We start from the raw sequence: 13,474 nt of genomic DNA on the forward strand, positions 1-13,474 counted from the left end.
TAATGCCTCAATTAATACAAATCAATCTTCGAAAGAAGTAAGCATAAATCTGACTGAGGAACGTTTCCAAGAGGATAAAATGCGTGTTGAAAAAGATCTTAACTCAACAATTGTACTCCTAGCACAACGGATTAAGAATTTTTTATTAAAAAATAAATCAAGTCCTGATGTATTATCTTTTTGTCATGAAAAAGGTAGCAAAGTAATCCAATGTTTCAAGTACCCTATATTCAGACATATGGCAAAACATTGTTCTGGTAGAAAAGCTCAAAAGTGCAACAAGGCTTAAATCTCTACCCTAGATGATATTCCGGAGGAAAAACCCTATGAAGGAATATCAGGTTGTAATGCACTTCTTGCTAATTCTAATCGTGATGCATCTCGCGAGTCTGATCAACTCATAAAGAATTGTCTAGAAAAACTTGAGTTGGGAATTAAGGAAATTCGAAGATTAAGTCTAGAACTTGAAAACCTTATAAACTCCCTGTCAGATAAAACTCAAGAGGTAAAATCTGAGCAAGAAAAATTGGTTGACATACCAAAAGGGTCAGAAGCTAGCAAAGGAAAAGATAATTCTTCCGATGATATGTTAAGTCCTTTATGTGGAGAAAATAGCCACACTGCAATCTTCCATGGAAGTCTCCAACAAAACAAATTCATCAAGGAACTTCGTAAGGGGATAAATATTTTGAAGGCTGATGAGTTTATTAGAGAAGTTGAAGATTCTTGCAATAACAAGATAAAGAAAGAACACAAAGAAACATAATCTATTGTGTTCATAAATCATCCTAAGGATATCTTTGTTACCTGCGGTGAGATTAAACCTCACCTCAACACACACTGACTGTGTTGGAAAAAAAATGTATCCTCACTTGTTTCCCAAAAATTCTGTTTGTGAGGAGGGGTAAAATTGGGCTAGTTTGCAAATCTGTTCTTTAGGCAACAATAATCTCATAATCGATAGCTTTCACTTTCTGGATAAATATATTCAGTTTTCATAAACCAAATTATATCACCCCTTGATTTTCTCCTATCATATATTATATATTCTTCTTGTCCGAAAGAAGACTATCTTGCATCAATGGAGAAATCAGTGAAGGATGGGTCATCTCTTGATGATTTAACACTGTGTGCATCGGTTATGGATGAAACTCATGATGTCTCACAACACGATAATCTTCAAGATTCTTTAAGAAAACAGATTTTTGCTGTTAAAAGTTGTATTAGATACCATGAGCTAATGATAAAGGATTTAAAAGAAGTACTAGCTGATCTTCATTCTCAACTGTATGATATGAACAAATCTTCTACTGGAAAAGGATGTGCTCAAAATAATTTGAATCGAGAATTCGAAAGCAATCTTTACAAGATACGCGATTGGAGAAAAATAGACATTAATATTTGATTATTGTGTAAGGTCTATTTTGAATAAAATTATCAATTATTTATGAATAAAATTTTTATTTTATAATTTTCCTTGTGATAGTTTCGGATTACATAGCCTGTGATTCGATGTCTATGTTTTGCTATGTGCTTTTGGTTTATGATATGTCTGATTTCGGTTTTCATAACCTTAATATTCGGTCTCATATGTTGTTACCCTTATGGTTTGTGTGACTTTTTGATTTAGCGAGATTGAGTTCTAGCCCATGTTGGTAGGCTTTATCAAAGGATCATAAGGTGTTCCGATTGAAACTCATATGTAAAAAGTCACAATATGTTGAATCAATTTTTGTTTACATAAGTCGTGTTTAGCATAAAACATATGTGTTTCGGGTTTTCAACTTTTTCTATTGGCACGCATTAGTTAAAACCGATTCAACCTTTCTCTGGTAAAGGTTGCTCTTTGTTGTTGTTATTTTGTTCTTACAAGAGGATGACAACATACTGGGGGAGAGTTCTAACTTGAACTTGCGCTTAATGATATATCTTTCTTGGGAGAAGAGGATGCGGAACATGAGGTAATGATTTGTTAGTTAATCTTTTTCCTGTTTAAGAAAATCCTGTTTATATTGCATAGATTTTTCTTTTGCTTAACAAAATTTCGGTATAATTGATATATATTCCATTATGTGTGTATGGATGTGTGTGTGTGTGTGATTCAGTTGTTTCCGGTTAAGAAAAATTGTATCAATTTATTTGACTTATTATTTGGTATCAAGTGTTTTTGCTTAACGAAATTTCGGTGCAATTGCGGTACTATAATGTCTATGTTTGTTTCAGTTGCTTCCGATTAAGAAAATAATTACGCAAGTCAATTTATTTTGGTTTGTATGTATTATTTATGGCTTAACAAAATACAGGATCATTTGTTTACTCCAATTCGATTCCGTAAAAGAGAAACTAAGTTAATTCTGATCTTAGTTTGACTTATCAAATTGAAGGATTCGGTTATTCAAGTCTAATAGAATTCCTTGACAAGAAATACTAGTTTATTAACCTAGTACTTGTCTTGTCTAAAGATAAAAGTCTAAGTTATTGTTTGAATAATTAGAACCTGATGAGAGAAATAAAGTTAATTCTGATCTTTATTTTGGCCTTATCGAAATAAGAGATTGTATGTTTACAATCGGTTTAACAAGGGAACTAAGTTTCTTCGTCATTTTTTAAACTATTAAGGGAAAATTGCTTCTGGCAATTATTTCCTTGATAACGTATTAAAATTAAATTACTTGTAGTTTCGGTTTTAATATTGGTTATCTAAAGTGGTATGTGAAACCTTCGTGCTTAACTCTTATAGGTTGTACAAGTCTTTTAGATTTGTAAGATCCTTTTGGTTTGACTTGTATTTGCTCGAACCTTTGACATTTTGTGATAAAAACGGGGAGAAATATATGGAGTAAACAAGTGATTTGCAATCACTAAGGAAAGGACAATTGTGCTTAAACGTTATATCTAACGAAAGAGTAAAGCATTGACTAAGGGGGAGAATAACTATACAGCATACCTTATGTGATTTTTGTAGTTATGTGGACTACAAAAGAGGAATAACAAAGATGTTCGGATTGAATATCTGTTTATCTTACCTTTAAGGGGAGTATATGTCCTTCATTACTTTAATTATTTAATTTTTATAATAAAATGGTATGTCAGTTAACCATCATGGTCTAATAACAATACCTTGACAACGCAAAAACAATCATCATGGTTGATATTTTAGGACCATGACGATTCTTTCAATATTTCAACTAAAATGGGTTAAGTTTTTCTTACCAGTAATCATGGTGTTAAATCTCAACCAAAATAACTTTTTATCAAATTTTCTAAAAAACTTGTTGCTTAAAAAATTGTCATGACATTTGCAACTTCAGGCATGATAAACAACAATGCCATGACGATATCCGAAAAATCATCATGGTCGATATCCTAAGACCATGACGACTGTTATATTAAAAATAAAAAACTGAGTCCATCTATGTGCACCCTTGTTAACCAGGGGTGCACATTCCTCCCTTTGTTATAGGATATCCTTTAACTCATGGTTATCATTTATTTATTTATTTTAATTCTAGTAACTCGGTGATAACAATAAGTTGGGCACAAAAGTCAAACCTTGTTCCCCCGTCTTATCACTTTTCTCGGTGGTTTCTTCTTCTCATCAAAATAAAACAGTCTCTTATAGTAATCCGTCAATTTACATGACTTGTTGAATATTCATAGAATCCAAACTATTCGGTATTCTTAATTCATAAGCTGAAATCAAACTAATTTATCTCTTTTTATGTGAAAAAATGATCATGGTAGGATAATTAAATTAACATGATACTTATATGGGATAGGCACATTATGATCGATCGATTCACATTCTGTAGCTATAGCTGGAAGAACCCATAGCCAACCTTTGATCGATTCACATTCTGTAGTTATAGCTGGAAGAACCCATAGACGACCTTTCGGATCTTATAATATCAAATTTAATTTTGGTTCTAGTATGGTAAAATGGATATTTATAATAAAAAGAAAAATCTTCCTTGATATGAGATCTTAGATTTGATAATCATTTGACTCAATTTTTACTGATAAATAAAAAAAACAACGAAGGATTTGGACATTGTGCAATCATTAAAGCTGTGGTAGTACTAGCATGATGAAAAATTACAACAAAGTAGAATTGGTGATGGCTTTCAAGAACTAAAACTACAAAGATGTAAAGAATCTGATAAATTTCTAAACCATCTTTTTTTTTTCTTTTCCTTCTTTTTATAATTGATCAGGTAGAGAAAATAGAGAGATAAAAATAAATAAATAAAAAAAAATTTCTTTTTTCGCTCTGCCCTCTGTCCTCCACATCGGCTCTTTTTCTTCATCCTCAATCTCTTCCATCTTCGCTAATTTCCATCTCTAGATGTCTATAGAGTAGATACCCCATCTGGGTTTTGTCCTTAAACCAGACGGGGATTCATGAAGAAGGGAATCGATCTCTTAAACTTGCTATGTTCCGTTGATCCAAAAATCGGGAGATGATCTGTGAATAAGGAAAAAGAAAGATTTTATTTTCTCCAATTCCCTATTATTATATTTATTGCACCCATATTTAAATTAAAATTTTATGAGTAGAAAACATAATCGGGGTTAAATGAGTGGCCAATAATAAAGGAAGGAATTTGCACCCCAGATTAAGTAGAGCTGCACATAAATGGACTCCAAAAAAGGTTAGATGATTGTTAAATAAGACTAGTCCTAATTAAGTAAGATGAATCTATTTTTGTTTAAAATGAACAAAAAAAGGAGTTTTGGAATTTACTTTAAAATGAACCTATTTTGTTTTAGAAAAGTGTTTTGGAAAAAGAGTTTTGGAATTTACTTTAAAATGAACTTATTTTGCTTTATTCACCGGCCTCCGATTAATATCGCATACTTTAATAAAGAAAATAAAATAATAAAATAAAAAAAGACTATGACACTAACCGACAGCTATCCACAATCAATCTAAAGTTGGGCCATTCAACCAGCCAAGGTGTCATTTACGTAGCCTATGACATTCTTTGCATCTCTTTTCATGCATAATGTGCACAAAATCAGACTCATAACAAAAGACAAATAATTGCTAGGTTTGGTCATCCATTTTGAAATTAAAATATCCACTGATTTTTATTTAACTCAGGCACAATGCTCTCTAGATTAGGCGCTTCATTTGATTTGGTATTATTATATCTGTTTCTTTGTAGAGAATAGTTCCACTTTAGGTAGTCTCGCCTCTGGAGGACTTGTGCCAAATAGGCTTTGGACAATCTAATCCATCCACGCTGATTCTGGCCTCCTATATGTGTTGAGACCGATACGATTGCACTTGCTCAATGCCTCCCGATAAATAAAAGGAGAAATGGGTTAATTGTCCTAATATATTTAAAATATGATTTTAATGGACAAGTAAATATAGTTTATATTTTTGGAAAATTTTTTAATTATCTACGAAACAAGATTCGTTGTTAATGATAAAATCAAGAGTTCTTTTTTTGAAAAAAACCAGACAGGATGAAACTGGTCTTATCATAGTTTAAACTAAAATAAAAACAATTATTCGACAAATAGTTATGATGAAGTTCTGATTAAACTAAAATAAAAACAATTATTCGACAAATAGTTATGATGAAATTCTGATTAAACTAAAAAAAAATATTCAAAAAATAACTATGATAAATCCTACTTGAATTTGTTTTCATCCATGCTTGTTAAGATCGTGTAATAGCGGGAGGAACTGCATGCAAATTTCTGTATTAAATACCTTATGGATCATTGACCTCGACGGTTACAAGTGGAGATGAATTTTCTTTTTATATTTTCCTTTCTTTTTAAGCTGTCACGAGAACCGATCTCGATTGGTTTGTGAGCTAATTAAGTCATGCTTTCACATTGTAGTCTCGTAACACAACAGTAGTACACTATAAACGTCACGACAAAATAAAGTATACTTTAGTGTAGCCTAGTTATATCTATATACTCGTTGATCTAGTGGAAGTGTTTCACTAAGGACGACGGCATTTCGAAAAAGTAAAACACATAGATACAATCAGAGAAAGATAAAAATGTTAAACTAGTTAGAGCAACTGTAGTGGTGCGATCAAAACCAAAGATCAAAGATCAAAAAAAAAGACCAAAATTTGGGTTTAGTCCGTGGTGTGACGCAACGGTACATGATTAAAATTTCGTCAGGCGGACTTTAAAAGTCCGCCCCATTAAAATTCCATCAGGCGGACTTTAAAAGTCCGCCCCATCCTTTGTAAATTTTAACAGGCGGACTTTAAAAGTCCGCCTCATTAAAATTCCATCGGGCGGACTTTAAAAGTCCGCCCCATTCTTTGCAAATTTTAACAGGCGGACTTTAAAAGTCCGCCTCATTCCTTTTTTTTTTTATTTAATTAAAATTTCATCGGGCGTAATTTAAATCTCCGCCCGTTAACAAGCGTACTTTAAATTTACGCCCAGCATCAAGCGTACTTTAAATTTACGCCCGACTATATTAGAATTTGGTATTTGGTCGCGACCATATTTGGTCTGAAATTTGATCTTTGGTCCAAATTTGATCTTTACTCCGTCCCACTGTGTTAGGATCTCATCCCATAAATTTGGTTATACTCGCCCATTGTGGATGCTCTTAGGGAATAGGGATATTTCAGTCCACTGCAGGAATCACTGTTATAAAAAAAAGAAAAAAAAAGATGGTGTTTGTCTTTGTGATCAAAAGAGTGGACAAGATTGATCCGAAAAGCCCATATCCGACGATCCCTGTCGTCCGGGTAGAGCTTTGACTTTGATGGCTAGAAAAACTTCGGTGTTGTTACGGGATTGGAATGTGGGTTAACAGGAATACGGTGGGTGCGGTCGGGGACGATTAGGGTCGTCCAGATATTCCTCTATGTTTGAGGAAGTTGGATGCGAATGGTATTATATGAAAACTAATTTTCTCATTGAGCGAGTTTTCTGTCTGCCTCTGAAAATGTTTCCTCTCTTCACACAAATCGTAGACCCTTGCTTTCCTGTTTGGTTTGATTGTTTGATTTTTGTTTGTGTTTCATCAGATTTTATTTGTGTAGTGAGAAAAAGTGGGTATTTCATCTGATTTTTGTCTCTAGGATGAAGCCAGCTCTAAAATTTCGATCCTAAGTCTTCAATTTCGTAGGTTCTCCACTTCACAACTATCAATTAAAGCTTCATTGATCTTGGATTTTATGGATAATTTCTATTTAATCGTTGCAGAAGAAAAATCATATGGTTCAATCATTTAAATGGAATCAAATTTTGTTTTTAGGTTTCTTTACAAAAGAATTATATTTTTCCGTTTAAATCTTCGTTACTTAAGCTTCCCAATCTCGATTTCAGGATTATAAAAGATTGGGTATTCAGTTGAAGAGGTTACACCAGATGAAATTTAGGAGGCGGAGTTTAATCACAAAGACGATGCAGAGGAAAGGAAGAACCCTTGAATTTAGGAGGTAGACATATGGAAACCATTGAATTTTTATATCCGTAATTTTTCTATTTTTTATTACAGGTTGATTAGAATCAGATTGGGTTGTTAGATAAAAGTTAGCTTTTGTTGACTTAGTAATGCCTTGTATTCTGTTCTTTCTACTGCTTATATTGATTTTTAATTGGTATTGATTAATTCGACGTTGACTATTATTATTGCTATATATTATTGTTATTAATCCTAATGATCTTGCTAATGATGATATGCTTATGGATTTAAAATTATGGAAGCTTGACCCAAAGTTTTTCTGGACTCACAGGGGTTCTATGGAGAACACAATATTTGACCAGCAAACCTGCTAGAATGTTCTACAATTTTGGAATGTTTCTATGGAGAACAACTGCTATGAATCTTCTATGAAGAACAACAGTCTTGTTAGGTCCATGCTTCGAGTTGCGATTGTTGTTGTCACCTTTCCCATCTTTGAACGACTTGTGTTCAGATATATGAGCCTTGTTAGCCATGTCCCTTGTAGATGACACGTTCTTATCTTTGGTGAATAATATCTCTTGCACTTGAATCTTATTTCCCAATTCAACCATGTTGATCTCGCCAGTGTCATGTCTCAGCTTTTTTTTTTGTACTCCGACCAGAAAGATGGTAATTTCTCAATCACTGCATACACTTGAAACGTCTCATCAATGACCATACCTTCAGCAAGAATCTCGTTAATGATTTGCTGAAGTTCGAGGAATTGATCAACAACAGACTTATCATTCGTCATCTTGAACTCCACAAACTTTGCTACCAGAAATTTCTTGCTTCCTGCAGTCTCAGCTTGGTACTTGCTTCTAATGAAGTTCACAACTCATAAGCAGTCAAGTTATCTTTAGCATTGTAAAAATCATACATCGCATCTTCCAAACCATTCATGATATTATTTTTAACCATATAATTACCCCTTATATAATAATCATTATCAGCATCAGTATTATCTTCTTTATTCATCAAAACATTAAGAGGATCCTGCAGTACTGCGTCCAAATCATGATTGCTCGGGAAAAACAACATCTTTGATTGCCATCTCTTGAAATCCTTTCCGTTAAACTTCTGTGGTCTTTCAACATTGATCTTTGTTTCAATTGTTGACATCGTTGCAAGGAATAATAATGTGTTAAGATTGTTGGGATCTTGCAACAATGAAACAAAACGTTTGATGTATAAAAAATAATATGTACATAACTAATCTGAAACAACTCTACCGAAATAACTTGACGATGGCAGAATCACAGGTTCAACAAGTTGTCCTTAACACATTAGTTCGCGGGTATACTCTAGTTGAGTAATGCTAAACCCCTCACGGCGAAGATGTGTCCAGGATAAGACTGTCCAACATAACTTGAGTTAGCACAATGCAAGTTACCCACTCTTGAACTCAGCAACGGGGATGGAAGTAAAACGCCGCACAAACAAAAGCAAGAAGATGAAAAAAAGAAGACATGAATATGGTTGCTTCTTGTATGTTTTCAAAACAGAATTTTGAGTTGTATTTATAGGATGACATACTTGCAAATCAAGTTAGGTTTTGGTTTTCTTTAAAAACAAGTAAAACACGTAAAAGGAATTTACCCATAAATAAAACTCTTAAGAAAATAATTTTGGAATTAATTTCCTAAAGAAAAACTCGCCAATATATGGTATACACGCATATGCATGGGTTGAAACATGTATTTTTCTCCCCACCCATTCCACCCACATTTTACAATATATCCATAAGAATATGGTTATATAGTGGAGCACCTATTTAGTTTTCCACAATGTGGGACTAAAGGTTTCATTTCATTCACCCAAAAAAATGAGTGAGTATCCTTAGACCCTTAAGTCAGTGTATCAAACCACACCAAGACCAAAATCATTTAATTAAAAAACTCATTTTTTTCCAACAATCCCCCGCATGAATGAAATTTTAGTAAAAACGAAAAAATCAGAATAAGGAAAATACCATTTAGGCAAAGGTGTCCACGAGCTCTTGAACCCTTGCTTAGTGAGAAGTTACCGGAACTAATTCCTAGACAGTGAACATTATCTTGAGATGCTAGTGTTTGGTACAATTCGCGACAATCACCACGCATGATATCCTCCCGAAGTTGCTAAGTTCGTGCCATTTTGTCCAATTTGGCCCTGGACATATCCTGTTTCTCAGAATACTCTAGAGAACCGGCTCAATTCTCATAGGAAGCGGCCCCACTTCCTCATTCAGATAGGTGAGTTCCATCAAGAGCGTTACTGCTACACCCCACTTCAATCTTAAATCGAAACTGTACAACTCATTAAGACTTATTTAAAAGTCATCATCTACATGCAGTCACACTATCACATCAACACCATAGGGAAGAGACAGAGAATGAAATTCTATGATAGTGTTTACCTTTACCCACCACAAATTAATTGCCTCATTCAAAACCTTGATCTTGGGATCTCCAGTCAGCAAGATCTAAGTTCGTGGCGACAACATTTTTGAGGAATTTACACTTGGTTTGTCATATATGTATAGTATTGGTGCTTGTACTCCTAGGTTAACTTGTGAATGGTTTTCATGTCGATGACTTCTTGAAGTGTACCTTGTTCAACTTGGTCCCACAATTTGAATAAGAAATTGTCGACAACTAGTCTGAACCAAGGGGATAGCTTTTACTTTACCTACATCAGTTTTCTCTACGGTTGAGTTATTACCATCTAGGTTTTAGACTGATCTTCAGTGTTCAATTTATGGGTTGCTTGTATAGTGATATAATGCACTGACAACTTGGGTTATGTCTGGTCTTGTATAATGCATTGACTTCCTATAACACTGGAATACTCAAGTTGAGCGTGAGTACGTCCAATAATCCTAATTTAATTTTATAGTAGGATCTAATGCATTTCGGGATGGTTTGTCATCAAAATGACCATACTTCTTGAGAAACTTGTCTATGTAATGAGGTTGGCTGAGGATCAAAGTCGACTCATCTCCCTTCCTTAGGAGTTTAATACCTCAGATCACCTCAGCCTTTCCTAGATATTTCAATTTTCCTCCGTTCCAATTTAGATGATGTTGTAGAGTTTTTCACGCAGATTAAGAAACATCAAAGAGAGTAATTTTTTTTTCCAAATTTACCCATATTAATACATTCCTAAAAATTTAAACCTCCTAGTTTTTTGTTTCTGGATCCTAGTATAAATTATGAATCCCCATGGAATTCCACTTGGGATGGCCAAATATCCCAACATGATAGAGAATAGATTTAAAATATTAAATTAGATTAATTATCTCTCACTGATAATAAAGACAATGAATGTGACATTGTGATCCCAAAGCAAGGGTAAATCAGTGAGAATTTAGAGAAAATAGGTAAATCTTTGACATTCATTTCAAAACCTATATATGTCAATAATTTTTGACATTGGTGTTTGGTAAAAAAAATCAAAGTGTTTTTTATCCAAAGCACTTCCCAAATTCCTCAATTTTCAAAAGCTGGGGAGGAGGAGCTTTTAAAGCTAGAAAAACATAAGCTTTGGTCCCACCAAAATTTAATCCTTGATTTATCCTTTTTGTCCCTATTTTATTTTGTAAATGACAAAAATACCCTTATATATATAATCAATTTTTTATTTCATATATTTTATTCTTTAAATATTATTATATTTTATTTTCAAACTATTTTATGATACCATTTCATTAATAAAAATAAAAACAGATATTAAAATTACTTAATTTTATTTTGATTTTTGGTTTGAAAATTATATTTATATATATTTTGTTTACTTCAAGGATTCTTTTAAAAAATAATTTGACCCTTCTGAATCTTATTCGCGAGTACAAACGAGTTAAAAAATTATCGATTTCAGAATATAATGAAGCCCTCTAACAACGTTATCAAATTCAAAGGTTAGTACGACCTTGATTCGACCACAAACACACTGAACATAGAATACGACGATGCTAGTAAGGAATTAAGAAAAAAGAGAAAGAACATAATATTTTCTAGTTTTTCTTTTGTTCGTTTTTTTAAATATTTAGTACCAGGTACTTATAGGAAAAAAAATATTAGACACCCATTACAAATCTTATCAGGAAAATTAGGCATATGCCCAAAAAAAATAATATTCTTATTGTCGGCCCGTAATTAATTTTAAGTATCGTGACACCCATAATTATTTCTGTGACACCCATAATTATATGAAATTATTAAAAATGTCTGCATGAAGGATTATGCATCCGCATGACGGGTTATGCATCAGGGGTATAATTGGCAACGCAACTTGGATATAACATATCTAAAAATCCGCGCCTTGGAATTTTACAAATTTTATATCGTTGGAAATATTTTTAAGAGAGCTACGCAACGAGTACAAACAACAATATCAAATTTTTGTTTTTCACGAAAAAAATCGGAGGTGATCATCATGTTAGGCAAAATTTCGAAAACTGACTACATAACCATTATGCAGCCACCAAAGAAGATGCATAACACATTCTGCAGACGCATAACGAATTATACAACCATTTTCTCGACTGCATAACAAATTATGCATCTGCATAACAAAGTTATGCATCTATAACAAGTTATGTAACAATTTTTTTGGTTGATTTTAGTGCGTACATAAAAAATTGATGCATAATGAAGTATGCATCCATATTTACAGATGCATATCAGGTTATGCATCTATTTTCTCGATGCATAAAAGATTGTGCAACAATTTTCTCGATGCATAATGCATTATGCAGTCATATTTTCGGACGCATAATAGGTTATGCATCCATTTTCACGGCTGCATAACATGTTATGTAGATATTATTGTAGGTGTATGACAAATTATGCAGCTTTATTTTTTGTTGGTTTCAATACTAAGAAAAAAATAGCTGCATAACGTGTTATGCAACCGTTTTCTGGACTGCATAACAAGTATGCAAAAAAAAAACAACTGCATAACGGAAGATTATCTAATCGTTCTTCAAAGAAATCAAGCAAAACATCATTGTATTTCAGTGGCTCAGAAGAAAATTTTCCCTCACCGTTGATAACGAGACTGTAAGGCCCTGGAGAATCATCCGTCTCGGACAAGCGGCTGACTAACTTATTGTTGGCACCACCTGGACGGAGACCCTGACCATTCAAGAGCGTATCACTGGGATAATCAAAACTTTGCCAAACAAATCCACCAAGGAGAACCAAGTTACCATTTGGCAATAACTTGATATCTACGACCCCTTTGTTAGCAGTTCTTGTCTGCCAAGCCACACGACCATCAGCATCGACCAGAACTAGATTCCCATTGCGACCGAAGCTGAGTACGGCATTCTCGCCAACCGGTCTTCCCCGGTTAGCTGCCCAAACCCAGATCAAACGCGAATTCGAGACGCCTATGCCCATTCCAAGAGCAAGAGTGTATTTATTAGCGGCGTTGTTGTAAAACTGAAGAGAGAAAGGATGATTTGAGATGGCATCAAGCTTACGATTAGCTTCTTCGTTTACAAACTTGAAAGTTTTGGATATAAGAACTGATACAGCATCGACAACCGATGAAAGATAGAAAATGATCATGAAAATCAAGATGAACATCGCACTGGGGTTATTTCTCTTCATATCTTTCAAATCTAGTTAGAAAAAAAACGAATCCATTATTCTTAGAACAGCTTTATATAGCCTCAGTCTGTACTGATGGACTTTATGGTGATGGGCATACTAGAGATTTGTCGATAGATAAGATTTTTTAACACTATTTAACTGTTGTAACACGTTTTCAATTCCATTATTCTTCTTAGAACAGTTATATAACAATATTATATAGCCGAGCGCGACGGTTTTCAATTCTGGGAAATTTAGCCGTTCAAAAAATGTTCTGACACGGTGCTTATTTTAGTATTATCTCTTATCTTTTACCGACACAAAAACTAATAAAAATGCCAAAGGCGTGATGGATCTTTTATGAGTGCTCTAGTATTTAAGCTTATCTACCGTTTGGGGGTGGGGAAATGGAAAATGATCAACCCACATACATTAATGTCATGGATAAAATCCG

General features: G+C 33.6%; 1 protein-coding gene and 1 long non-coding RNA gene across 2 annotated transcripts; one reads left to right on the forward strand and one right to left on the reverse strand.

Moving 5' to 3' along the window:
• The first annotated feature begins 6,937 nt into the window (after positions 1–6,937).
• On the forward strand, positions 6,938–7,968 carry LOC113283947. Its single transcript, XR_003327845.1, has 3 exons — positions 6,938–7,116; positions 7,321–7,433; positions 7,731–7,968. It is a non-coding gene; the product is annotated as an uncharacterized LOC113283947 (long non-coding RNA).
• Positions 7,676–13,060, reverse strand: LOC113283945 (EP1-like glycoprotein 2). Its single transcript, XM_026533323.1, has 2 exons — positions 12,468–13,060; positions 7,676–8,601 (listed from the first exon to the last, which is right to left on the reverse strand). The coding sequence occupies exons 1-2, from the start codon at positions 13,036–13,038 to the stop codon at positions 8,273–8,275; spliced, it is 900 nt and encodes a 299-aa protein (XP_026389108.1). The 5' UTR covers positions 13,039–13,060; the 3' UTR covers positions 7,676–8,272.
• Between the last annotated feature and the right edge of the window lie 414 nt (positions 13,061–13,474).

This window comes from Papaver somniferum, chromosome 5 (assembly GCF_003573695.1).
Source record: "Papaver somniferum cultivar HN1 chromosome 5, ASM357369v1, whole genome shotgun sequence".
Taxonomy (NCBI): domain Eukaryota; kingdom Viridiplantae; phylum Streptophyta; class Magnoliopsida; order Ranunculales; family Papaveraceae; genus Papaver; species Papaver somniferum.